Raw genomic sequence first — 26651 nt, 5'->3', positions numbered from 1 at the left:
GGTTGTCGACACTTTCCAATAAATACATATATTACCTTAGACTGTATTGAATTAAAACTGCTTATACTAACATAAAAAATTCAGATTTTATTTATACCTGCCATTATTGAAAAATGAATAACCTGTTGATATTTCACTCCAACGGGTATGAAAAATGAATGTTTCGTTTTTGGACGTCAACTTACTGAGCATTTATTATCAACAAAATATTTTATCCAAGATTTCCTTGATTCTTGACCGTATCTCGATTAATGGGCAACAGACACGCGTATGCACACTCTTGTTTGTCGCTGATGAAGGGGATACGAGTTCTAGAGTTTTTTTTGTTGGGAGGGGGGTCCGGGTGGTGCCTCTCCTTTATACTAACGCAAGCCGTAGATTTTTCTCTTTATATTCCATTCTTAGATCAAGTTTACAGAAAAGTGAATAAGAACTAATCTTGGGGGAGGGATGAGACGCAAAGTATTTGGAATACAAAAATATGCAAGCTGTATTAAAATGAAAAAAAAATTGATGGAAGTTGTAAAAATTATGAAATTGGATCTCTTCTCTATGCATACTTGTTTGAACAGTAAACCACTTTAATACCTTTACCGAAGTCTTTTATTTCTTTCCTATCGTTTCATCTTCATCCAGGGTAGGAAAAGCACACGTCTTTGTTTTGAATATCAAATAGCTTTCAAAGGTTTAACATAATCAATGCTAATTAATTTACTCTCATTAAGGAATATAGGGAAGCGGAGGAACTAATATTTTCTCGGCAGCTAGATAAGTGATGTTATTAGCTGGAAATGTTGGCAAATTTGACAAACGTAAGGTTTGTCTTTAATTTTTTTTTTTGTACACAGTAAAAGGCAACCGTTAATATATTATTTCAACCGTATTTTGCTGTGTAGAATTATGATCCCTTGCATTATATTTTTCTTGCCGTTTGACCCAGTCTAACTGAAATAATGAGAGAAGCATGTAATCACGGGAATCAGCCCCTCTCCTCATAAACTTGCATTTTAGGGTAATACCCACTCTCGGTCCAGATTTCTGATTCCACCCATGGATTGATTCTAAGCAGGGAGGATGAACACTGCCCATCCCAGGTGCAAAGAAATTTACCGTCATATCTGCCCTGTAGAGACGCACGCTCGGTGGAGACAGATAAATTTCTAGATGAGGGGCTCTTGTCTATATTAGAAAGTAGTGGAAGAAGGTGAATAAAACTCTGAGGAATGAACCCAGAATATCAATGATCCTCTGGAAAGGTATTTTAAAGTACCTACAGGACTGTTTCAGCGATCATTCCCTTCCTTCAGTAACAATAGGGTCCTCCATTCCAAGAAGTGGAAATATAGTGTGAAGTATAAGTGCACACAATAAGGAGAGAAAGGGGATGTTTACCCCCCTAGACTGGTATAAAGGACTTTGTCCCATAAAAAGGCATAAAATGTAAAAAATTCTCCCCTAGAAAAGTCTTCTAACTCATGCCTCCTTAGGTCTATCTCGAGTAACTATTATATAATTTGTGTATGACGGGTTTGATATAAAGTGATTCTCCTTGGCACTTCTTTTATGGCAGAACATTCAGTTAATAACTTAGTTCCGATTTGTGACCAATATGTAATATGACGTAAAATTGATAAGCTGAGAAATTAATTTTATAAGACATAAAACCATAAATTGCACATCAGAAAAAACTATTTAAAAAACTCTGATGTAGACAATTTATCTCTTGGCATAAAGCATAAAAAATTTCGTTGTAAAACAAAAGAAATCTATGTCTCTCCATTAAAGGTAAAAAGTAGCCTGTCTTTTCTCTATTTTATAGCCTCTAGAAATGCTTGCCCATCGCCACCAATTTAAATCCCTGCATGCTTGCCTGCCGTTACCATATATTTAGTTTTTGTTCGCTTACCTGGCTCTACCTACCTTGTGACAAACCTCCAAACATATAACATTATAGGGCGTCAACCGGGGGGAAGACAATTACCCCATCCCCTGTCTTTATTTTTTTGCCCACCCTCGATTCTGAATTTTTTGTATTTTCATTAAGAAATACCTTCCCATTGGGTTCTCATTGGAACCCGGGAAACAACTGAATCCCTTCCCCTACATATTCATGAATTGGTGCCCCTGAAATGGTTTAGTAGATGATGTTAGAGCAAATATAGAACCCTTTCACCTCCGAATGCTGGCTTTACCCCACAGTAATAAATTCCTTCAAACTTTCCAAAACAACAAAATGTAAAACAACGTTGAAAAGTAGGCAGTTCATAGCCAGTGGAAAAAGAAGTAAACGTTGGGTTCTTAAGTCAGTCGGCAGGATTGCCACCCCTAGTGATTTATCACTACTTCTAGTGATTTTTTATATTGCAAAAAAATCACATAAGCAGCAAATGAATCACTAGATTGTTGAAGAAAATAGCTAATTAAACCAAAAATCACTAAAATCTATTGATTTTTTCACTTGTTTTTTTTTGTTGTAAAAAGTTTTATCATATTTAGCTTGTGTGGTCTGGTAAATTGCTTGCATATTTGCCTGCTTCCCGCAACTGACTGATTTTTGTTTGTGTGTCATTTTCAGCCTCCATGTTGTCATACCTCCCACCTATACGATACGGTTTAGTAGGCTACCCTTTGAGCTTAAACAGATCCCATCTCCCCACCTGACACGCTGGCCCATCCCCGCAGAAATACGTTTCTGCTCCAATGAAATGACAGATTTTTCTTTTTTTGAATCATAATGTGTCTGTGTGTGCAGTTTTGCAACTAGGGGACAGGGAGATTCTGAAATAAACCCTTTTTTGGAATGTTCACCAAATAATGAAGAAAAACACTCGCCCTCCCCCCCCCCCAACGCCGTACCTAGGATTTTTTCGGGGAAAGTATTTTTGTTCATGGGGGTCTTACAAAAAAAAAAGTTTACAAAACGCATCAAAAAATCTGTATTTTCATTACTTTTTTACGAATCGGACAAAATTTCAGAACGAGGGGGAGGTGCAATCTAGTAACCCTGCCCCTAGATATGGCCTTGCTCCTCCCCCTGCATTTTGCGAATTAGCACTCCTGTTTGTGTTTGATGTATGCCTTCAACACATACGACACGATTAGCAGATAACCCCTTGGAGCACAGATAGACCTCGGAGGAATATTTGTGCCGCAATAACATTGTAACATCAGTGCACATATTTTATTGAACAGCTCACCGAAAACAAAAATTTAAATTGCTAAACGCAAGAATCCATCGAAGCAGAAACAGGCCGTAACTCATCATCGCGTGTATAGTAACAGCTTAGAAATAAATATATCGAACTCGGATGAGTTTACACGGTTTCAAGCAAACAATAATTCAAAATCTATAGCTTTATCAGTCACTAAATGCGAAGGTTATGAGGCATTTAACAGAGCAACGGGTAGGACCCTCTATGTCTTTTTCGGCTGATATAAGACCTGGGCGTAACTAATTTTAGCCATATTTGGTATCTACATCACAGAAGCGGTATTTAGTTTTCATATTCAGTAATAGATTACTGGCTGTGGATTAAGTTATTAAACTCTGAGCAATAAGAGGTTATCAACAGAAAAAAAACAATAGAAAATTAGCGTGTTTAAGATTCAAACTGTAATCGAGCAATTTAAACTTTTATTAGTAAAAAAGGGGAAGACAACTTTACTTGCAGGCCATATGGTGATTGTGATTTCTCTGTTGAAAGTTAAATGTAACAGAAAGGAGGCTTTGGAAATATTCCCTGTTTTCACTTTAAACACAAAATTATTCTAAAAAATTCATACAATCCAGATGTTGGTGTTAAAATCTATCGGAAACGATTGACAAAGCTTTGATTTTACAAGATACATAAAATATAATATGAATTATTGATCTAATATCAGTATATATTAACATGTCAGACGAATTCCATAATTTTTTTTTCCGGCTGATCTAATTCCGCCGTCCGCAGAAGTCCTCCTATAAAAGAAACTACGAAATTCGGCTACATAGTCGCCCCAGTTTTTTTTTAACACTCCAATGGAAATGTACATATTCGAAAGCTCCTGGTAAATTTTTTCTTCCACAAAATTAAACCAGATTTAAGATCTCCTCTGTTCCGAATCACTTAATATTTCCTGTTGTTATTAGTGATTCATTTGAATAAGCATACAGGATTTTCCCGAGTTGAAGTTTTCTCAAGAAAACATCCGGCTTTCTTCAAAATGACGAAACGATAGTGCTGGATACACCCATCAATAGAGGTAACTTAATATAAAAACCAGGGGTGCAAATTCACAGAAGGGGGGGGGGAGAAGGGGATTCAATGCGTTTTTAAATTCTAGGGAGGTAATTTTGTTATTTTTTAAATTCTTCGTTTGAAAATACAAGTCTTTTTTCAAATCAAAGGAGAAAAAAAATCTACGGCAGGAAAGTATTCCCTGCCCCTGTCTAGAAATGTTTTACACCACTCTTTAGTCAGGAAGTTAAAAGTATGTTAAGTTTCAGCTTTATTTTCTAACTATTGATGAAGAGTAGGGAAGGAGCTGAAGAGAAAGGAAGCAACACACAAATTACTGTATACAAGGGCATTTCCAGTATTTTTGTTCGCAGGGGGGGGGGTTACAAAAAATTGGACTATCTGTCTTGGCTTTTTCTACAATTAGCCAAGAATTGACTTACCCACAACTATTCCATTTTCAATTCAAAAATCAACGGACTCGTTGATCAATTCTAGAATTCAAGCTTTAATGAAAAAGATCTTTATGCACAGTTTCATCAAAAATTTGTTTATATGCATTTTTGTTAAATTTTTACGAGTCGAACAAAAATTTTCGGGGGTGTCAGGTTTCTGCTTGATTTTTTGAGTTTTGGTGTTTTTTGAATGTGTGTTGTGAGTGTTGAGTTTTGTGAGCAAGGAAGGAGTTGAAGAGCAAGGAAGAAGTAGCACAAAGTACTGTATACAAGGGCATATCCAGGATTTTTGTTCGTGGAGCGTGTTTTTTCAGGAGGATGGAGGTTATAAAAACCTTGAAATACGTATCAATATTTGTTCATATGCATTTTTTCCGCTTTTACAAGTTAGAAAAAACTTTGGGAGGGAGGAAGATTGAAACTTGGTAACTCCCTGGATACGGCCTTCACTGTATTTATTCTAAATTTCATTCTAAAATTTTATTTGGGGATAAAATAAAATTTCAAGAAAAAGACTGGAGACCCGAGCGCCTGTGAAATTGTATCTGGTTGAAGTACCAAGGACAGTAAAATTGAGTCGGATTGTTGGAATTTGCAATGTCGAAACTTACACAACCATATATACCTAACTTGTTGTTTTTTTTTTGTTTTTTTTTAGAAAAACCTGGAATTCAAGCTTTAATGAAAAAGATCTTTATGCACAGTTTTTGGCAATAGCGGTTGTGAAAAAAAAGAAGCTTGGGTGAAAACATCTGCACATAAAAACATCCACATAAAATATGTTCCACATGATCCACATAAAAACCTGTGACAACAAACAGCATAAGAAAGGGAAGCTTTGGTTTGGGTGGTTTGAGCAAAGAGTATGGGTACCTTACAAGATTGGGAACTGCCGCTAGTGTTCGATAAAACTCTCAACGCCAGCTAGCGTTTGATGACGCTTTGCACTTTTCAGTGTAATAAAAAGAATTGATTTAATGTGTATACTTGGTAAAATTTGTATATTCTTAAGCGTCACATATCAGTCCCTGACAGAAAAACAATCACAAAGTTTGAAAAATGCCAAGGGTCGCCAAACGCTAGATGACGTTGATGTTTTTTTTTTGCTGACACTAGCGCCTGTTTCCACTCTTATAAACTGACCTTATTTTTGGATTTAAGCAGCAAAATGAATTTCTTGTAAAAGAAAAAAAAAACAAAAATTGAAAACATAGCAGCCTTATAAAACCTTTGAAAGTAACAAAAAATAATTTTAGCTTATTCTGATGGATACATATGTCAAGAATTTTCTAACTATAAAAGGATGAATTCTAGCTTCGTAATTATTGGGCTTTGAAATAAACTGCCATAAAATAAACGTTTTTTTCTTTTTTCAGCACGTTTCGAGTGGAATGAGGCAGGAATGCAAGTGCCACGGCATGAGTGGCTCATGCACAGTTCGAACCTGCTGGATGCGTCTACCCTCATTTCGAGCAGTCGGTGACATACTCAAAGACAGATTTGACGGTGCCTCTCGCGTTCTTGTCAACAACGCGGGCCGACTTCCTGGAAAGTCTAAAAAGAGATTTTTATCTCAACTAAAGCCTTTGAATCCAGATCACAAACCGCCATCACGGAAAGACTTGGTCTATTACGAAAACTCCCCAAATTTTTGTGAAAAAAATTTGAAGTTTGGAATTCCTGGTACTCAGGGCCGTGTTTGTAACGAAAGCAGCATAGGTATGGACGGCTGCGATTTAATGTGTTGTGGTAGAGGATATAAGACTGAAGTCAAAGAAGTTGTTGAACGATGTAATTGCACTTTTCATTGGTGCTGTGAAGTTAAATGCAAAGTTTGTCGGACTAAGCGTACAATCCATACTTGTTTATAAATCCAATTGAGAGAAAAGTGGAATTGACCATATTCCAGTTCAGCGATACCATGCCGATCAGTTCCTACTAGTCCTTCTTTCCATCTCCATCATTACTTATTTTTTGTTACGGATTCATTCAGCCAAAGATAAATTTATCTTACAAACTTGAAAAAATGATTAACTTATTGAAGATAAACTTCTTAATATCATTCACCATAAAATGTCTAATCTATCAAAATTTTGGCACTTACTGATGATTGTGAGGAATTAAGGGACATGATCCAAGTATATCCGCCTGTAGCGCTGATCTCGTCAAGTGCCGATCAACTTAGCAACAGTAAGCAATAGCGTTGCAATATACTCACAATCTTAAGTACCCACTAAATGCCTGAAAATGTGATATTCTGTAAATAGTTTAAATGAGTGTAAATATGTAAACAGTTGCAGACTTCAGAATTTTTCATTTTGTGTTTGTTTTTCAAACATATCTCGTTTCAAATGCGCACTTCTACTCTTCAAGTGTTAAGTATGAGCCTTGTTTACTTTGTATCAAGTTATTTATTTGCTGTTAGGAGCTTGCTTATTCAGATTTTACCTCTTCTTCTTTTGTTTCTTTCATGCCAAAGCAGTTTTATTCGCAACGGCCTGTCCTTTTAACGAAACTAGTCATTAAAATTTTTTAACTCTGTGTTTTATGTATTTTTTTTTCTTTTACTTCTGAGGTTAATGAGATCCGTCAAACACAAGGTCGTATCCAAGGGGTTAGGGGATTTTAACACCTTCCTGAAATATTTGACCGATTCGTAAAGTGTAACAAAAATGAATATAAAAAAATCTTGCTGCTTTTTTAAAGATTTTTGCACCCCCCCCCACCCCAAAAAATCTTTTGTAACTCCCCCCCCAAAAAATCAAATCCTAGATACGACCCTGGTCAAAGGGTTACAAATTAATGCATTAAGAAAAACTTTGAAGCGCTGTTGGGAAAAGGTGTAAAAAAGTATATCTATTTTAGAAATAAATGAATAATGATGCTTTGGATTTTAAATAAGTTTAAATGTGCCCTTAGAACCTAAATAAATTTTACCTGATACATGAGACGACAATAAAAAGAAAAGATTTGCTGACACAAAAACCCAATTTGAGCTGTATTAATAGCTCGTGAATTTTATCGTTCGGAACTAGAAAATGCATTTTAGTAATTGCGGCCGTGATGGAGTTTAGGCAGCGGCCTTGGCTTGATGCTTTGGATTCAAAAGGTGTTTTACGGCGTTTTTCGGGCTTAGACAAACCTTATTTAAAAAATGAAAAAAAAGACACAAAAGACACGTGAGCCATCTTGATTTGTGATCATGTCGCAAAATTGTGTTTAGGTAATTGTGCATTTTTGTGATTGCGGCCGTAATGGAGTCACGCCACAGGCCAGAACTTATAAAAACCTAAATTTGCAAACTAAACTGGTAACTATATCAGAAAAGGTGGATCAATCCAGTCAGTTTTTTTGTAGAGGGTGAGGAGTCATGCCCATTAGATCTCTTTACCCAGGCCAAATCCTAGTACGTTAGACAGCTCATAGACTACCTTCTAACAATAAAAAGGTTTTTACTTCTTCTGACTGTGATATAACTTAAGAGTAGCTAAATTCTTGATCTCAGATTTTGTTTGAGCAGTGAAAAACAGAGAGACTACTTGTAAATAATCTTGTGAACCAAATAATTTTATGTTTTTCACTGGCTGAAAGTTTCACACGGGAGAGCCAATTATTAAGGAGGGATGCGGCTCAATAGTAACCGAAACTCTAACAAACAAAGTCTTGGTAACAAGAGATACATCAAAAGAATCGAAGTTTGATGCTTATTAAAAATATGTAAAATTCATCACCTTTAATTGTACCCATCAAAAGTTACGAGCCTGAGAAAATTCAGTCTATTTTTGAAAAAGGGGTAAACACCCCCAAAAATCAAGTGATCTTAATGAAAATCAGACCATCAGATTTAGCATACCAGACTACCTTACTGTAGAGGTTTCAAGCTCCTATATACAAAAATGCGAAATTTTGCGTTTTTTGCCGGAAGAGAGATCACGGATGCGTGTTTGTTTTTTCTTTTGTTTTTTTCCCAGGTGTGATCGTATCGAACCAGTGGTTGTAGAAGATTGGGATAGGGTTCGTTTGATCAGAAATCAAAAGTTCTAGTGTCATTTTTAAGTGGCCGAAAATACTGAAGGGCAGCTAGCCCCCCTCTCATGCTCATTTTTTGCCAAAGTTACTCGATCGAAATTTTGAGATAGCCATATTTTCAGCATAGCCAACACATCTAATGATGAATTAGCCTCCCACAATCACTTGGTGAAGGGCTTTTTATTCTAATTAAACTACTTTTGTTATTCAGAAGTCACTCTTAAAGAATTGGGACAAAATTCGAACTTTAGCATAAAGAGCGAGGTGTTGAGGAAGAGCAACCCCCTCTTATACGTAATAATTTCTGTTTTAAGTTTTAATGTTGCTCCTTACTTTCAGTTGAAAAAACTTTTTTTCTTTATTTAATAGTGTTGAAGAGATGTACCTATGTAGTATTTGGTAGTAGTGAAACCAAGATAAAGAAAAAGAAAAGCGGGTAAAAAACAGCAAAAAATACGTTAAAATCTTACAATACCAAGCAGATCAATAAGGTGCAGCCTTCCTTTGAAGATGTAGTTTTCTTTAGGAACCAACGCATTGTTAATGTCTGACTTTGTATTGATAATTGGTGTTGTTAAGTTTAACTAATTAGTTGTGCTTATTTATTTTCGTGGTTCAAAGTGGCTACACTGACGAAAATGGAGTACTGGCCTGAAAACTTCATAATTTGAAACAACCGAAAGGAAAAACTTAGAAAATATGAGTTTTCACCCAAGAATTGAAGTAAGTTGGATTCAAAAAGCCGAAATATGTTTTTAATTCAATAAAACCTGTGGAATAAGGGGTTATATGATTGGCTTACGAATATACATTATAGGTGAATTCGACCAAAAGCAGACTTTTTGCTATTGCAGAGCAAAATTGCCCGCTTTCTACCCACCTGTTGTACATCTTAGAACGCCACGAGTGCCGTACAGTTCCGCCATACTTGGCACAGTTTCTGCCACGCTTGAAATACTTCCGTTGCGCTTGGCACGAGCTACCTGGGGCAAGTGATTTCTGAAAGTGGACTTCCCCTTGGCTATTGCATGATGGGAAAGTTATCAATCTGTTTCCCTTTAGGGAGAGCTTACCAAGTAGTTATGTGTGAAAGTTTTATGTATATCGAAACACTACTTGAAAAGACTATCTTCAGCATAATAAAATAAGTTTAAGATATGTAAAATGTCTTTTAGTTTTATATTGTCAAGGCTCTGCAAGCTATCTGGCTGATATAATTCGTTAACGAGGGACAAATATGTGAGGCTGGAATAAGTAAATCTTTTAATTATCTTCAATGATTCTAATATTTGAACATTCGGTTCCAAAAAGAGATAAAAATCAAAAAAATAAATAATTTAGCAGCCTAAACTCTAAATAAATGTTTTCAGGCCAATTGAGCCAAAAAACTTTTAAGCCAATTGGAATTGCAAAACCTTTCAAAAAAAGAAAACCCCCTAATTTAACGTGCTTTTAGTGGCGTTGATTTGGGGTGTGGGGGTTGGGAAGGGGGAATTACCCTTCCAAGATTTTTTTTTGATTTTACATTCCGAAAAATGTCTTTTTTTGTATTTTCATTGAAAACAGTTTATTTTGTATTTTCACTGAGAACATTGAAAAATGCAAAATTTCCCCACCCGACAGATATCATAACTCCTTCTTGTTCACCTCCCTCGTATTTTTTGTAACTTGACGCCACTTTGAGCCTATCATTTTTTTTGTTTTAAATAAGGATGCCGAATTTTCTCGCTTTTGCTTTTTCTTGAGCTGTATTTTTTTTTTTTTTTTTTTTATCAAATTCCTTGGTCTTTTAAAACGAGTTTTTTTTGTTCACTCATCTTCATTATTCAGTCTTCTTTCTCCATAAAATAACAAACCATATATTTTCTATTAAAAACAAACAAACAAACAAACATAATGGACTGGTCCCCACAAAGGCTCTACTGCTTGTAAAGGAAACCTTACTGTATCCTTGTATATAGCAGATATTGTCATGTCCCTGTAAAAGTAGATATATTGTAATGGAACGATTAATTTTGCCGGAGACCTTGGAGTTTCATTAACCTCTTAAGAGTTTAATTCATTAATGTTAGTTTCATCTTAACCTCTCTTTCATTGTATAGCCATAGACAGTGTGACAGAATCGCACTTTTCATTATATCATTTGGTTGATATATAGCAGCTCAAAACGAGTACCTAAAATGATCTTAGGGAATTCCCCAGAAAAAAACATTTAAAATAACTTCCTCAACTCTTCGAAGCGCCCGCCCTTCAAAATCAGCGTTGACAAAAATTGATGTCTAGCCTTCCTGATTTTAAGTCAAGTTTTGTTATTTTGCCTCGGATTGCTAGGCTGTCAATGATTGTGTTTAAACCTACAGCTTTAATTAATTATGGCAGATCTACGGCTAACAGTCTATGACTTACTTTCCACTATCCATAGAGATACGTAGCTACCATGATCGCTGACATTAAAAATCTAATACCTCTTTAGTCGGCTTAGCCCAACTCCTAATACTTCGCAATGCCATTTTGTAGTCTTATTTGAAGGAAGTTGGAAATGTTTTCGATGTAATGGATGTTAACTTCCGTAGCTTAAAGTCCAAATGTGCTTGTTGCTGTGTAAAATGTTTAAGCTACATTTCATAACTGCTACCTTACTCCACGGTAAGGGTATACCAGATGGTAAGACAACCAGAGAGTATATTTTCTTTGAAACTGGAAAGAAAAGTGACAATTTAAAACAAATACGTCATCTGGTGGTTCACCTTTTCTTTGAGGTAGAAAGCTGAAGTTCCTTAGTATTACAGAGAATGGCAAATTTCAAAACAAATTTTCTATACCGATGAAATCAGTGAAAACTTATCTGTTTCAAAGGCCCATGAAAATTACTATTTTCAGGTGAGATCCAAGACCCAATTGGACGGATCTGTTAGCAGGGTTGCCGCCAAGGTCAGTTCCTAAAGTGCTGCAATTATCCAAATTTGTTTGCTAAATAGCGATTTACGGTGCTAAAGTAAAAAAAAAAAAATCGGTCCTAGTGGATTAGTTTTTAGGTCCATTTTTTAGTTATTTTTAACGTAAAGGAATAAAATGAATCCTAATCAGACGACTGAATGAGATAATATGAGCGCATACACATGTCTTGCATTTAAATACATTTCAATTATTATCACACATAAAAATTTTCTGACATATCTTTTGATGCACATCCTGTAATTGCATTTTATCTGCCTTAATTTTCAATTTGGTCTTGTAAGTAAAACAATGCTACATTCAATGTAGCAGATGCCACAGGTGGCAACCCTGTCTGGTAGAGGTATTATATAATTTAATCAAACACATAAGAAATACAATCACAGACGTAGATCTTTAAAAACAAGAATAAAAAGATGATACATCAGTGCTATCTACGCAAAAAAGTTATTTTCCTTTTTGTTCAAGCCGGGGGAATATAGCTTTCCTGTATATGATTTTTGGTCCTGGCGATTCCATAGTATGCTTCTTGCTTTGATTCGATTTTAGGTGTTCCAGGCTATTTTTCGAAATTCCCATAAATTTGTTTTCAAAATAACATTTTACTATTAAAACCAATGGATTTACCATTCCTGAATCAGCTACACATTATTCTCACCAGCCAGTTTCTTATTAAAACAATTTTTGGTTTTTGGTTGCTATGGAACGTAGTACGTTCTTTCATAGCGTTGCAACCGCCGCTACAATCATGATTACGTAGTGTTGTGAGTTTTACAACACCTGCTTTTAGAATGTAATCAACATATTGGGAATTTATAATGTTGGTTAAAATAAAGAAGAACTGGAGTAAAATGAGAACGAAGAGCAGTATCTATTCTACGCGTTGAATTTCAATCTCGTATTTTGATTGTGAAAGCCCTTTTTATTCGTAGTTCATCCAGAGTAGAGGGTGCAGAAGACCCGCTTGATCATACCATCACGTACTTTATCATAACTTGGTCTTTTCAACAAATAAGAACTGCTATTTGTCAACAAATTTGAATATTGTTCTGTCAATAACGGTTACTTCCAGACACTAATGTAAATTTTGACAAGCATGGAAAAAAACCCAGCAAAGATCCAATTACAAGAAAATATATCATTTTCCAAATACAATTTCCTTAACTGTCTTTTATACAAGTATGGATATAGGTCAATATAAACAAATAGCAGTTATAAGTATCTGAATTAAGTCATTATCAATAATATGAGTAAAGACTACTGCCTAGTCACCTCCTTAGGGTACTATTTCTTGGAAGTGACACACTGAGTTGGTGGAATCGTACATGAATGTACGCACCAGATGTACCATCACGTGTAGTTTGGATTTTATATTAAAAAATTGAGGAAAGTACATCTTCGCACTTGCGTTAGCTGGGCAGAGGACACAGATGAAGCTAGAAAGTTTTTTAAACCTGGGTTTGACATTGAGGCATTTGCTCCAAAGTTTAGCCTTTCTAAATACTGTGGGTGGCATAGTTTCAATTCCTAGAAGAATATTTTGTGCTACCTCAGAGGAATTTCCTTGAATAATTTGCTGTTGCAACTTCTACCTTTTTACGGGTTTTACGAGCATAAAGTAGAAAAAAAAAACACGACAAAGCAATAATCGTATTTCACCTCTCTGAACAAAACAAACATGATCTTGATTGCTGTCAGGGAAAGGGAAACAGCGTTTGTTTTGTGTTTAAATTGAAAGTTTTTAAAATAAAAGTAAAGAGTGACATTAAAACCCAGAACAAACAGAAATTATAATAGTGGATGAGGACGGGCTGCTACCCCTTATGCTCGTAAATATTGCTACACTGTTTACGCTACTTTTTCTAAACTACTCGGCTCTACTTTTCCCCAAGTTCTTTCAAAGAGATTAAACCAAGCTAGAACGAAAATAGGCTATAGTATCCACTGTGCCATCTGAGATTATGTCTCAGTTGAGTCAAACCAGTGATGTCAAGGCCCTTTCCATGTGATTAACGCTCATTCTCATCACCTTGGACAGTCCTACATAATTACTCACGTATACGAGCTCGAATATATATATATATATATATATATATATATATATACATAAATATATACATATATATATATATATATATATATATATATATATATATATATATATATATATATATATATATATATATATTTTAGTATTCTGTAGTTTATATTGAACAGATTTACATAGATGACTTTGAGTAGATTTACTATTTCCGCTGTAAGTGTGCATTCACTCAGTCAAGTATATGCGTTTAATAGGGTCCTGATTCACTCACGTAAGTCAATAGGGCCCTGATTCCTTACTACATATGAATTTATAACGCGAAATGAAATAGAACGTCTGCAATTTTAACACTGTTCAAACAAACTTGATAACAGTATTATTACTATGAGTTCAGTTACTTTAATCTCCGTCAAAGATTATTTGTTCTTGTGATTTTTCAGCTGCAAAAAACAACCAGTGACTAACATAGATTCCTGAAGAAAACAGACAGATGTTCGCTGTATTTAATCCTACTAATCAGAGTAGTAATTCTTGAGACCAGGAGTGCATACCGAGTCGCCGAGGTCGAAACGCACATTGATTGCGGCAAATCAAAAGACGTCGCGTTAAAGGACGCAAATTCTATAGGAAGGTGGAAGACCTCTTCTTGTTGCCTCCTCTAGTTCTTTGACTGCTTATTAATGACCGGGTGATTGTAGAAGGACGGCTTTTTTTAGTCATTCAAGATTCGGCAAAATTTGTATATAGTAAAAGGTTCTTTTTTCAAATTAGCTATTAGACTAAGAAAAGAGGATTGAACTTATTCTGGAAAAACTGAAGCGTCTATCTTAAGAGTCAAATATGATAAAAAAAAAATGGATAAGGCCACTTAATAAAGGGCTATGAGCTTGAGAGATTGTCGAGAAACCTAAACTTGATGAAAAAAATTAAGAACTCAATGCTCTTCGACTCATGCCTTACATGCTTATTGTTGGTGTCCTTTTGGATGCCAAATGACCTCGGATGAAGTCACTCATTGTTAGTTTTTTAGTGTTCATGTCCACCATTTTCTATTAGCATATGGCTGAGTGAGCTTTTTTATTACCCTTGCAGATTACTTCCTGGTAAAAGTGATCTATGGGATCACAACACCAACAACACCAACACCACAACACCAACATGTTGTGGGATGAAGAAGGCACGGTTGTGTATATTAGCAATTTAGGTCAAAATTGCGTAAATATAGAGTGGGCTTTGGATCAAAGACCTTTGTTTTTACTCATAAAATGGACGCTTTTGCGATTTTCTCAGATTCCGTTGATTTTTGTCGCAAATTCACTATTACGGCTGATCCACGGTGTTTTAATATTTTAACTGGGCCGGTGAAGATTGTATTTGCTTTGAATTTTTAGAGGTCTCTACAGGTTAATAATAAAAAAAAAGCTTTACAAAGAAATATATAAGCGCCACCTTTATTTTTCTTACTTCTATCCATTTTCTCGTTTTACTTCATAACTAATGTCTTGGTCAATTTGCCTTTCAACAAAGGTAAGTTAAGAAAGTCAAGTTTATTAATTAATGTCTTTTGGCATGAGAATGTTGTTTTTTTATTATTCTTGTATCAGTTTTTTTTGCATCTTCAATTGTTCTCGTATCTTCTTTATTATTCTTGTATCAAATCTTCAATTTTTCAAAACTGATGTAATATCAAGTTAATGTTGACATATTTTTACAGCTATAATAGACAATAAGTTTTCAAAAAAATATTAAAGAGCTCAATTAAACCAAAAATGAGCAGAAATAAAGTCAAATAATCTTCCAAGCGTAAAACTACTACAAATATTCATAAGTAAATAAATGACACCGAAAACGAACAGAAATTACAACAAATAGCTGAGTCAAACTTAAAATGAGCAGAAATTATCATAGCAGGGGCTAACTCCCCCCATGCCTTCTGACGACTAGAACACACTTTGCACTTTATTGAAAAAAAACAACAAATGAATGTGGATTGACAGTTTTATGTATATATACTCATATTTATTCCTCAAAGTCTTCATAATTGTTTATTTATTAAAGCTAAAAAAGTGAAAAAATTATAATGTATTTTGTTTTCATTAAAGCACAAATTATGTTGTGGTCTTGAGAAGGCAGGGGGGTTGTCAGCCCTACTTGTGTTAGTTTCTGCTCGTTTTGAGATGGACTCTGTTATTTATTGGAATTTCTGTTCGTTTTGGATTTCATTTACTTATTAATGGGGATTTGTGATGGTTCTAAGTTTGGTAGATTACTTGATTTTGTTTCTACTCATTTTGTTTAGAAAATTCCAGTTTATTCATTAATATTTTTGCATGAGAATGTTCCTTCTTGATTATTCTTTCCATTAAACCTTCAGTTTTCCTAAATTGATGTAACATCAAATTAATGTTGGCAAATCTTAACAGATTTAATAGTAGAATTATGATAATTTTGGTTGTTCATGTAATCTATCGATACTTTTCAAGTATTGGGATATATAACATTACAGAGATTAATAACATTGCAGACGTATATGGCATATGCCTAACATAATTAGTTTTGTCTCCTTGATTTAATTCGTCTTTCCATGATGACTTATTCTGACTAACAAATTTGTCAGATAAATCACTTCATCAAAATGTGAAACTTAAATTGAGTATCAGAATCGTTTTAATACATTTTATGCATTAACGTAAAATAAAAATACTAAAAAGCAGCACTGGTATGTAACCAACCATGTAAGCTTTCAGCTACCTCGAATTTTCAAATTCCCCCTTTGTTTATGGTGATCTATACTTTTCATGTACAGCGCCACAATTTTGATGAAATTCCCTCCTCAATAACAAAGAAAAGTCTACCTTAATTGCATGTGCCAAAGTGTTTCAAACAGTTCGTGGCAACAAATTGAAAGAAAATAGCGACTCTGGCCAACAGTGACCGAAATTCTATTGAAAAGGAATTTGATAACAATTAATACATAAAAAAGAATTTTATGCTGATTCTAAATATAACAAATTAATTAAGTTTAATGTCACCCTTCGAAAGCTATTAGACAGAGAAAATTCGCCTGATTATCGAAAAAGCGGGAAACAGTCACCCCCCCCCCAGAAAAAAAGTGAAGCGACCTTAATGAAAATGAGCTCATAAGATTCACCGTATAAGAGAGCTCTGTAGTAGAGATTTCAACATCCTATGTACAAAACCTTAAAATCTTGTATTTTTCCCCAGTAGAAAGACCAATGGTTTTCCCCAGGGTTAATTGTATCGATACGATGGTTCTGTTCGATCGGGAAAGGACTTATTCAAATGGAAATCAAAAGCTCTTGCGCCCATTTCAGGTGAGCTAACATTCTCTTTAGGATTGCAAAGCACATGTCAACCCAAACAGTTTTTGATGTCACTATTTCGATAGAAATGCACAAGTCATAGGAGTCTTCGTTTTAAGGTAATTCCAAATACACAAAAATCATTAAATTTAAAGATAACAACAAAAAGTAAGGAGCATGAGGAAATTTGCCCAGTTTAAAATAATATTTGGTTGGGAGATAAAGGAATAGCAGTCCTCCTCATTTACAAATTTTCTCAGTTTAAAGAAATATTTGGCAAATAATTGGCTGGGAGTTAAAGGAATGGCAGTCCTCCTCATATACAAATTTTTCCAGTTTAAAGACATATTTGGCAAATGTTAGGCTGGGAGTTAAAGGAATGGCAGCCCTACTCATATTCAGGATAATTTCTGTTCATTATGAGTTTTAATATCGCTCTTAGCTTTCCTTTGAAAAGCTCGTTTTTTGTATAATCACAGAGAAGATGTATTGACACATCAGGAGAAACATTGCATCGAGTATTTAATAATTGCAAGTATAAGTACTTCCGGAAATATTACTCCGGAAGTACTGAGGTTCTGAAGGAGGTTCTACATGTATATATATAAAAATAAGTTGTCTGTGTGTGTGTGTGTCGAGTGACGTCATGTTTGTGTGTCGACTGACGTCATGTTTGTCGACTGACGAAATTACAGACCGGGACATCGGGACACAAATGACGACCGGGACACCGGGATATCTATCTATATATATAAAAATAAGTTGTCTGTGTGTGTGTGTGTGTGTGTGTTGAGTGACGTCATGTTTGTGTGTCGACTGACGTCATGTTTGTCGACTGACGTCATTATAAGGATTGAGCTGTATGCGTCATGAAGTTGTTTGTCGACTGACGTCATGTTTGTCAACTGATGAAATTACATACCGGGACACAAATGACGACCGGGACACAGGGAATATAAATGACGACCGGGACACAGGGACACAACTACAACGGGGACGCCGGGGGCACAGGCGGGATATATAAATGACGACCGAGACACAGGGATTGTTCGAATAGAAATTACAGACCGGGACACCGGGACACAAATGACGACCGGGACACCGGGAAACAGGGAATATAAATGACGACCGGGACACTCAAAGAGAAATTACAAACTGGGACACCGGGACACAAATGACGACCGGGACACAAATGACGACCGGGACACAGGGAATATAAATGACGACCGGGACACAGGGACACATCATTAGAATAATGAGGCATAGATCTGAATACGGATTGTTTTTCCCATGGACAATTATATGTTGCATGTTCAAGAGTCAGTAAACCTGACAATCTATTTATATGCACAGACAATGGGACAGCGAAGAATGTTGTATATTCGCATGTTTTACGTAGTTATATATATATATATATATATATATATATATATATATATATATATATATATATATATATATATATATATATATATATATATATATATATATATATCTATTCACAGGTGGGACACAGGGACACAACAGGGACTTGCAATATTTAATAATTGCAAGTATAAGTACTTCCTCAGATATTACTCCGGAAGTACTGATATTCTGAAGGAGGTTCTATATATCGCATATTAGGTTCTACGTAATGCGTAGACAAAAGGCAAGAAAAGTAAGTACTAAATTAATATAATTTGTTCAAGTTTTTTATTTGCTGATGCAATTAATAGTTCAATAAAAGAACTCATAACTCAGGAAAGTAATATTTGGCCTACTACTGAAGGACTGTTTTACTGGATAAAGAGAATCTCTCTAAGGGACTGTAAACTCTACCAGTCAATTAAGAGGCATTTTGAGGATGGCATTCTGAACACCAAAATCAGCCTTTAGCTTCAGGGCCATTCTTAAAATTATATAATCAATAGAAAATATATCTCAAAATAAATCTCAAATGGAAGATGCATCTCAAAATGAAGACGACATTGTCTTTAAATCATACACGACATTATAATTTTGTAGAATTTAGAACATGCAAATGTTCTTTAAATCATACTATTATATACATACTTTAAATCAATGTCTTTAAATCATACACTACATTATAATTTTGTAGAATTTAGAACATGCCAATCCTAAGGAAATTGTTGGCAGGGGTGTCAGTGAAGAGGGCAGGGGGGTAGTAAGCATTTTTAACCTCTAAATTTTCTTACCTCCTCTTTATATTTTGAAACATGTCTTTTTTTCGGGGGGGGGGGGTTATCATTTATATATGCTTGTTTGTTGTGTTCGATTGAAAATACCTGCTAATGCTAATGCGTTAGCAACAAAAATACTAATGCCCCCTCGAAATTTGTGTTAATTGATACAACTGATTGCTGGCACCTCTCCGTCCATATAGGAAAACTCAAATTGTTTTTTTATATGCCTAACTGAGCCATTTATTTGATATTTTCAATAATTTCTACTCAAAACTTTGAAAAATACATCTTGGCTTTACATTTTGGTTTCACAACTAACCGTTTGCACCTCTCCCGCCTTCCCATTGAAGAAAAATGAAATCATAACTGAGCCATTTATTTTTGTATTGTATTTTAATTCATCTTCTTTAATGGAAATTCTAGATAACAGGAGAGTTTTTAAAATACTATTGAAGATATGCTCTTAGAAGCCTCATTCATGAAGCTTCGGCGGCGAGTACTAGTATAGGCCATATTTAAACAGGAACATAATTTCTATATTCAGGTCAAACTACTTAATAGGAACGGGCGCAATGAAAGTTGAAATACGTGTTTTTATTTGACTGAATTTTTTTGTATAAAAGCAGATTGGGAATGGTTCATTATTAGCATTATTGAACCAGAAGTTCAATAATGAATAGGTGAGCTTAAGATACGGTCTTTTTATGTAAGTAATTTCGAATTCGCAATCTATTAGAATTATAATGCCTTTTCTTTTCAACTATCCATTAGGGAATCCATTTTTTTTTCATTATACAAAGTATATAAATCCGGTATCCTTTACATCGTAGTTCAACAGACCGTGTTAAACTGAAACTAACATCCCATAGCACTGAGCTATAACTTCTTATTGAAACAACCCATCAGGTCATTAACTTGACGTCTAATAGGGGGACAGTTAAATATGCTATGTTAAGAGAACATTATAATTTTGCAATGCTATTTTAAAAGTGAAATGCTTTTAAAGATGATTTGTATGTATTAACACCTTTATTGGAAGTTTTCTTAAGAGAATTCATTGTCTCATTGTCTCATTGAAATCAGACCGTCATTTGCATAAGTTTTAAGAACTTCTATGACTATTAATTTTCCGGATTTGCACTCGCAAGTCATAAGCAATCATTTCCCTCCTAGGCTGCGGAGAAACCAGTCTTTGAATATTTCCTATAAACAAATATTTTATCATCCCCTCCCTCCAACAATTTGGAGTAGACCCTGTTTATGCGCTTTACTGGGTTTAGGCTTCATGGAAATTATCAGATTTCCTCGAATGATTATTTTTATCTTATTCACTTACGAGTATGCAAATTGAGTTCCTGTGAAGCAGGCGCATACTCATATGCAAAGCAGCATTGTACACCTGACAACCAAACCAACCTAATGCAAATACTGCTATGTTTGCTCCTCCATACCACCCTATTCAGAGCTTCATATGTAGCTCCTTGTGTCTTTGAATGTTTTCTTATCAGACCTTCTTGACCCATTTGAGGAAGTCTTATTTTTGTTTCGCGCTGGGTGGATTACCAAAATGAATAAGTTCGAAAACCTTCCCTTTTTTACATCGTGTATACCGTATGTACTTTTTTTTCTCTGGGCTAGAAAATTGGCTATTAGCCTTTGTTACTTCTCAGAAAAGACTGCTGGATAATTTACTTAGCGAAACACGTGGTCTGTCTCGGCCGATTCGTTAGTATGCCGAACTCAGTAGCGAATGATATTTGGTATGAGTCTCGCTGGTGGCTATTGTATGTTTTGGATGAGGGTTTGTGGTATTTTCCTGTAAGGCAATCCAAAAGTCCACCTATTTTTAAATTAGGGCATCTAGGGTAAAACGTAGTAAGTGGTGGAATATTTTAAAGGCTTAGGTCGAGAGAATCGATACCAGTCCAGATGTTTTTAACAGGGTCAAATGATCTTAACTGGATAATTTTTATTGTGAAGTAACCAGTTTCCTGATTTAGATTGCTTGACATTGATTTTTTTCAAAACTGAAACCTAAGCATTTTATGACTATTTTTCTCGTTTTAACTTAATTTTAAAATCTTTATTCCAGGATATCTCTAGCATAGAAATATCTTCACCACCGCCAGAAAAGAGATATAGAACAATTGGTGATGTGGAGATACCACAATCAATGAATGCTCTTCAAATGAATATAGATTATGCATTAAATGAGGAACCTACCTTTCCGTACTTACATAGCAAACATTATTAAATGCAATGTGTTGGAGAGAAAGTAAACTAAAATTAAGTAAAGTAAAAGTATGAAGTAAAGAGAAATTGTTTCTTTATGTTTTCTTTTCACGATGTTTTCCGATGATTACAAAAAAAAGATTTTTACTTCAGCATACATTCTAGGAGTTAATCCTTGCAAAGACGACTACAGGAGATTTAACGAAGACAATTACGAGGGGCTTCACAAAGACAATTACAAGAGATGAGTCAAAACATCACATGATCTGATTGGCTGTTTACCCGTTGGCGTGGGCTGATACTTCATTTTATTTGACCGACTATAGTCAGCAAAATCTTTCAGTGTCCAGATGATATCTTTCAACTTGAATAAAGATATAATGGGTGTTTTAGATATTGTACACTATAAGCGTTATCCCCAAAATTTATTTTGAATTATACTAGGAAGAACGATCTCCCAGCTTGTGAAAACAATTGTTTGGCGTGGAAAAAAATTCTTGTCGACTTACTTTTTTAGATTTATTCCTATGCCCCTATTTATACACGAAATAGGTACAAGAAAGATAAAAGAAAAGAAAGATACGTGGCGATAATAGTAGGCTACTATACAGAAACAAGAAAATTAGAAATAATTTTTCACAATTCTAATGTACCCACCTCTATTACGGATGTGTCTTTCTATTTCAAATGCTTCTGAACACTGACAGTTTAGTTGCTACAAAGGTGTTACACAGCATACTTTGTCTTGTGCTGCGATTTTATGCGTCACACCTTAACGAATTCTACACTGTGTAGTAGCTTAATATGCTGTACTTTTTATTTTAAATCCATACTAATAAATGGAAAAAAGCGGCTGAGCACAGGAAAGGCAATGGAATAACACGGAATCAAATGAGGAGGAAGAACTTTCCTGGTCTTAGATAATTCTAATGATTTAAGCATCCTAGATGGAAGTGTGAGCAAAGTGGATGAACTTTTAGAGGTTTTGGGAGTTCAGGGTGCTAGAATAGGCTTGAAAATTAATGTTAAAAAGACAAAGTCGATAAGGACAGCTTTACTTACCTTGGTAGTGTTATTAGTGAAGAAGGTGGGAGCAGTGAAGATGTTAAAAGTAGAGTAGCCAAGACTCGGGGTGTTTTAAAATCAAAAAGTCCGAGCCAACGAACTGTAAGTGAAGATTGACCTATGTCTACAGCAATCGAAATCCTAAAAAATAGCTATTTGATAAGAATATATCAGAAGAATCACCTTTTTCTGGTGATTCCAAATATAAAAAGTTATTATTTTCAATATTATTCATAAAAAGTTACGAGCCTGAGGAAGAGGGCGTAATTTAAGAAAATGGAAGAAACACTCTCTAAAAGGGATGATTTCCTTATGCAGACTGGGCAATGGTGTTCAGTGTGTCCAGGAACTACAGAGTTTCCAAGCTTATGTACAAAAGACAAATTTTAAATTTATTCCCCAGAAATTTGATTATGAGTTCGTGTTTATTTGTTTGCTCAACCCCCTAGGCGATCTTGTCAAAGTTTTACTCGTAGAATATCGGGAGAGGGCTCATTCAAAAGAAAATTGGAAGTTTTAGAGCGCTAATTAACTAACACAAGGAATTGTGATGAAGGTAATTGTTGATTTCTGCTATTTTGGGCCTCAAATCAAGATGTTTTACCCAAAAAGGGTCCAAACGCTATAAAGTGAAAGTTTGAGGAGAAAAGTATTGGTAATGCATATATATATATATATATATATATATATATATATATATATATATATATATATATATATATATATATATATATATATATATATATATATATATGTATATATATAGCCTACAAGCTCCAGATTTACCTGAGTAAAATGCCAATTTCTGCTATTTTGTGCCGGAAAGGAGATATTTTAGCCCGAACAGTATCAAGATGATATCGAATGAAAATTCTGAGATAGCCAATCGACTTAGAACTATCAAGGAGCTATATGAATTTCTTCCCAGTTTGATAGGTCATATGGTCAAAAGGCATCACAACCGTCCCAAATGAAGGATGTGTCTAAAGAACGTATATACACTATTACTAAGGGCTATACAGTGATGCATTGCTGTTCACCAGCTATTGAGGGAGGGTGAAAAACCAATGTTTTCTACGGGAAGAGGGTTATTTGAACCCTCAAAAGTGAGTTTTTAAGACGAAATATTTCAAGTGTTTGTGAGAGGTAGAATTGATCAATGTCTAAAGGGAATTTTTCATCTAGTGTACTCTCATTTGGAAAGATATATATGATTCGAACATGTAATGTGAAACCAAGAAGGGACGGGTACCCTATTACTGAAAAATATTTTTTTAGTAAAGTAAAAATATCCTTTACATGATACTACTAATTTGCTGGAGAGATTCCTCAGGAGAATTCTGGACTAAATTGAAAGTTGTAGGGCATTGTAAACTTATTTTTATGAAAATATATTTATATCGGAAACCTATTCATTTATTAAGTGTTTTATTATATTGTTTGTTGCAGCTCCTTAGCGCCTTTTCTTGTAATATATGATACATGAAAAAAAAACGTCAGGTATGGACAAAATAGTCTTAGAATGTATTTGTATCAAGTTTATGTGGAGCATTTGACCAATGTTGTTTTCGATTTTTTCAATTGTGTTGCAAAAAATATACAAATTTTATTTGTTAACTAAATTTTTACAAGATTGTGAAAAAATAAAGTTCTTCCTCCTTCTTTGAGTTTTAATGTACACTTTGGCACACAATCTGATGGCCCGTTTATCCAGAGAATGGGTTTCAAAACTTAAGCACACATTTTAAATGGCTATAGATTCACAAAACACTTTCTTACTAATAATATATTTTACTTCAAATCTTTACTTAATCACATTTTACCCACTCCAGATTTCTACGAAATTCTAAGTATCTCACTAAAATCTTTCTGATAAGTCTTCCTATTAGGAAAAACTCGCCAATCGGATACATTTCCAAAATTGGAATTTAAAAGTTTTCAATAGACAAGAATTTTTTTTGTCTGTTCATCTCTAATAAGCTATCATCCTCGGTTTTCACATTTAAGGAGCTAAATATCAAACAGTTCGTGGTAACGAACTGTAGTAAGGAGCGACCCGGCTCAATAGTGAACAAAACTCTAAAAAACGGAATTTCGATGCTAAAAGATATATCAAAAGAATCAGATTTTTATTCTGATTTTAAATATATAAGTTTCATCAAATTTAGTCTTTGTCATCAAAAGTTACGAGCCTGAGAAAATTTGCCTTATTTTGGAAAATAGGGGGTAACGCCCCCTAAAAGTCATAGGATCTTAACGAAAAGGATCCATCGCAATCAGCGTATCAGAGAACCCTATAGAAAAAATTTCAAGGTCCAATCTACAAAAATGTGGAATTTCGTATTTTTTGCCAGAAGATTTATTTGTTTGTTTGTTTTTTTCCCCAGGGGTCATCGTATCGACCAAGTGGTCCTAGAGTGTTTCAAGAGGGCTCATTCTAATGAAAATGAAAAGTTCTAGTGCCCTTTTTAAGTGACCAAAAAAATTGGAGGGCACCTAGGCCCCCTCCCACGCTCATTTTTTCCCAAAGTCAACGGATCAAAACTTTGAGATAGCCATTTTGTTCTGCATAGTCGAAAACCATAATAACTATGTCTTTGGGGATGACTTACCCCCCACAGTCCCTGGGGGAGGGGCTGGAAGTTACAAACTTTGACCAATGTTTACATACAGCAATGGTTACTGGGAAGTGTACCGACGTTATCAGGGGGATTTTTTTGGTTTGGGTGTGGGGTTCAGGGGAGGGGGCTATATGGGAGGATCTTTCCTTGGAGGAATTTTTCATGGGGGAAGAGAAATTAAATGAAAAGGGCGCAGGATTTTCTAGCATTACTATTAAAAAAAAAACAAAAAAAAAACAATGAAAATATAAACATGAAAAAGTATTTTCAATTGAAAGTAAGAAGAAGCGTTAAAACTTAAAACGAACAGAGATTATTACGCATATGAGGGGTTCTAAAAATATATTAGCATAAAGAGCGAGGTATTTAGGAGGAGATAAATACTTAGCTCTTTATGCTAAAAATTTTTTAAGTAATTTCAACTATTTATTCTACGGCCTTTCTGATTCAGGGGTCATTCTTAAAGAATTGGGACTAAACAAGATTTAGTGTGAAGAGCGAGCTCCTCATATATATAATCAAAAATATAAGAATATAAAAGTTTGTTACGTAAGTTAATTCTTAAGTTACGTATATTTTTTACTAATAAAAACGTTCGTTAAAAATTAAAAGATCTCGTTGCCTTTTTAAGTAACCGAAAAATTGGAGGGCAACTAGGCCTCCTTCCCCACCCCTTATTTCTCAAAATCGTCTGATCAAAACTAAGAGAAAGCCATTTAGCCAAAAAAAGAATTAATATACAAATTTCATTTTAATAATTTATGTAAGGAGAGCCAAAATCAGACATGCATTAATTCAAAAACTTTCAGAAATTAAATATTAATAATTAGTTTGATTCTTTCTCGCAACTCTACTTTTTAAAACAATAAAAACTTTAGCGTAAGGAGCGGGGTGTCGAGGAGGAAAAGCCCCTTTCATATACGGAGTAATTTCTGTTCGTTTTAAGTTTTAATGTCGCTCCTTACTTTCATTTCAATAAACTTGTTTTTTTTATTTAATTTTATAAAAAAGACCTAAATTTTGCAATGGTTCTGAAACGTATAAATATCCGAGAAATTGTTACGATTGTGGAGTCCGGTGTTTTTAGCTCTCTAGTCGTAAGGAGTATTCTCGATCTTAAGCTCTTTTAATCGCTTTCAACTCAATCAAATGAACAAAATCTGAATCATCCATGACTTAAAAAAGACAAAAATACAGTAATTCCAAAAGCAGACAAAGGAAACCCGGTTGTGACTACCAATGTCGGAGATATAAAAAAGAAATGCCTCTTGATAGATAAAAATACCTACAAAGAAATAAAAATTTACCCACAGATAAATACCCGCAGTAATTGAGAAAAGAACTAGAAACTTTAAAAGAAACAAATACTTTTTAGTAAATACGGTTTAGTAAAATATTTTGTTAGATCATTTTTAATTAAATTTGAGTATAAAGAATTTAGTGAGTATTCCCCTAATTAATCTCAAAATAAATAATAATATTTCTTTGAACAGGGAATTAGGGGAATACTCACTAAATTCTTTA

The 26651-nt window shown here is 34.6% G+C and overlaps 1 protein-coding gene across 3 annotated transcripts in view; it reads left to right on the top strand.

The window, feature by feature from the left end:
• Positions 1–21933, top strand: part of LOC136033635 (protein wingless-like) — a 57646-nt gene extending 35713 nt beyond the window's left edge. The window contains exons 4-5 of one of the 3 annotated variants that reach the window (XR_010618980.1): positions 6049–7051; positions 21607–21933. Coding sequence is in view for 1 of the 3 variants with exons in the window: in XM_065714443.1 (XP_065570515.1) it covers positions 6049–6543 (495 nt within the window). In the remaining 2 variants the exon portion in view is untranslated. Of the gene's footprint in view, positions 1–6048; positions 7214–9518; positions 10424–21606 lie in introns of those variants that run through there. The other 2 variants (XR_010618979.1, XM_065714443.1) reach the window with 2 other exon arrangements.
• The last annotated feature ends 4718 nt before the right edge of the window (positions 21934–26651 follow it).

The sequence above is a fragment of the Artemia franciscana genome, chromosome 12 (assembly GCF_032884065.1).
Source record: "Artemia franciscana chromosome 12, ASM3288406v1, whole genome shotgun sequence".
In the NCBI taxonomy this organism is placed as follows: domain Eukaryota; kingdom Metazoa; phylum Arthropoda; class Branchiopoda; order Anostraca; family Artemiidae; genus Artemia; species Artemia franciscana.
Note: the sequence above shows the minus strand (reverse complement) of the source record. Positions and strands in the feature narration are given on the sequence as shown.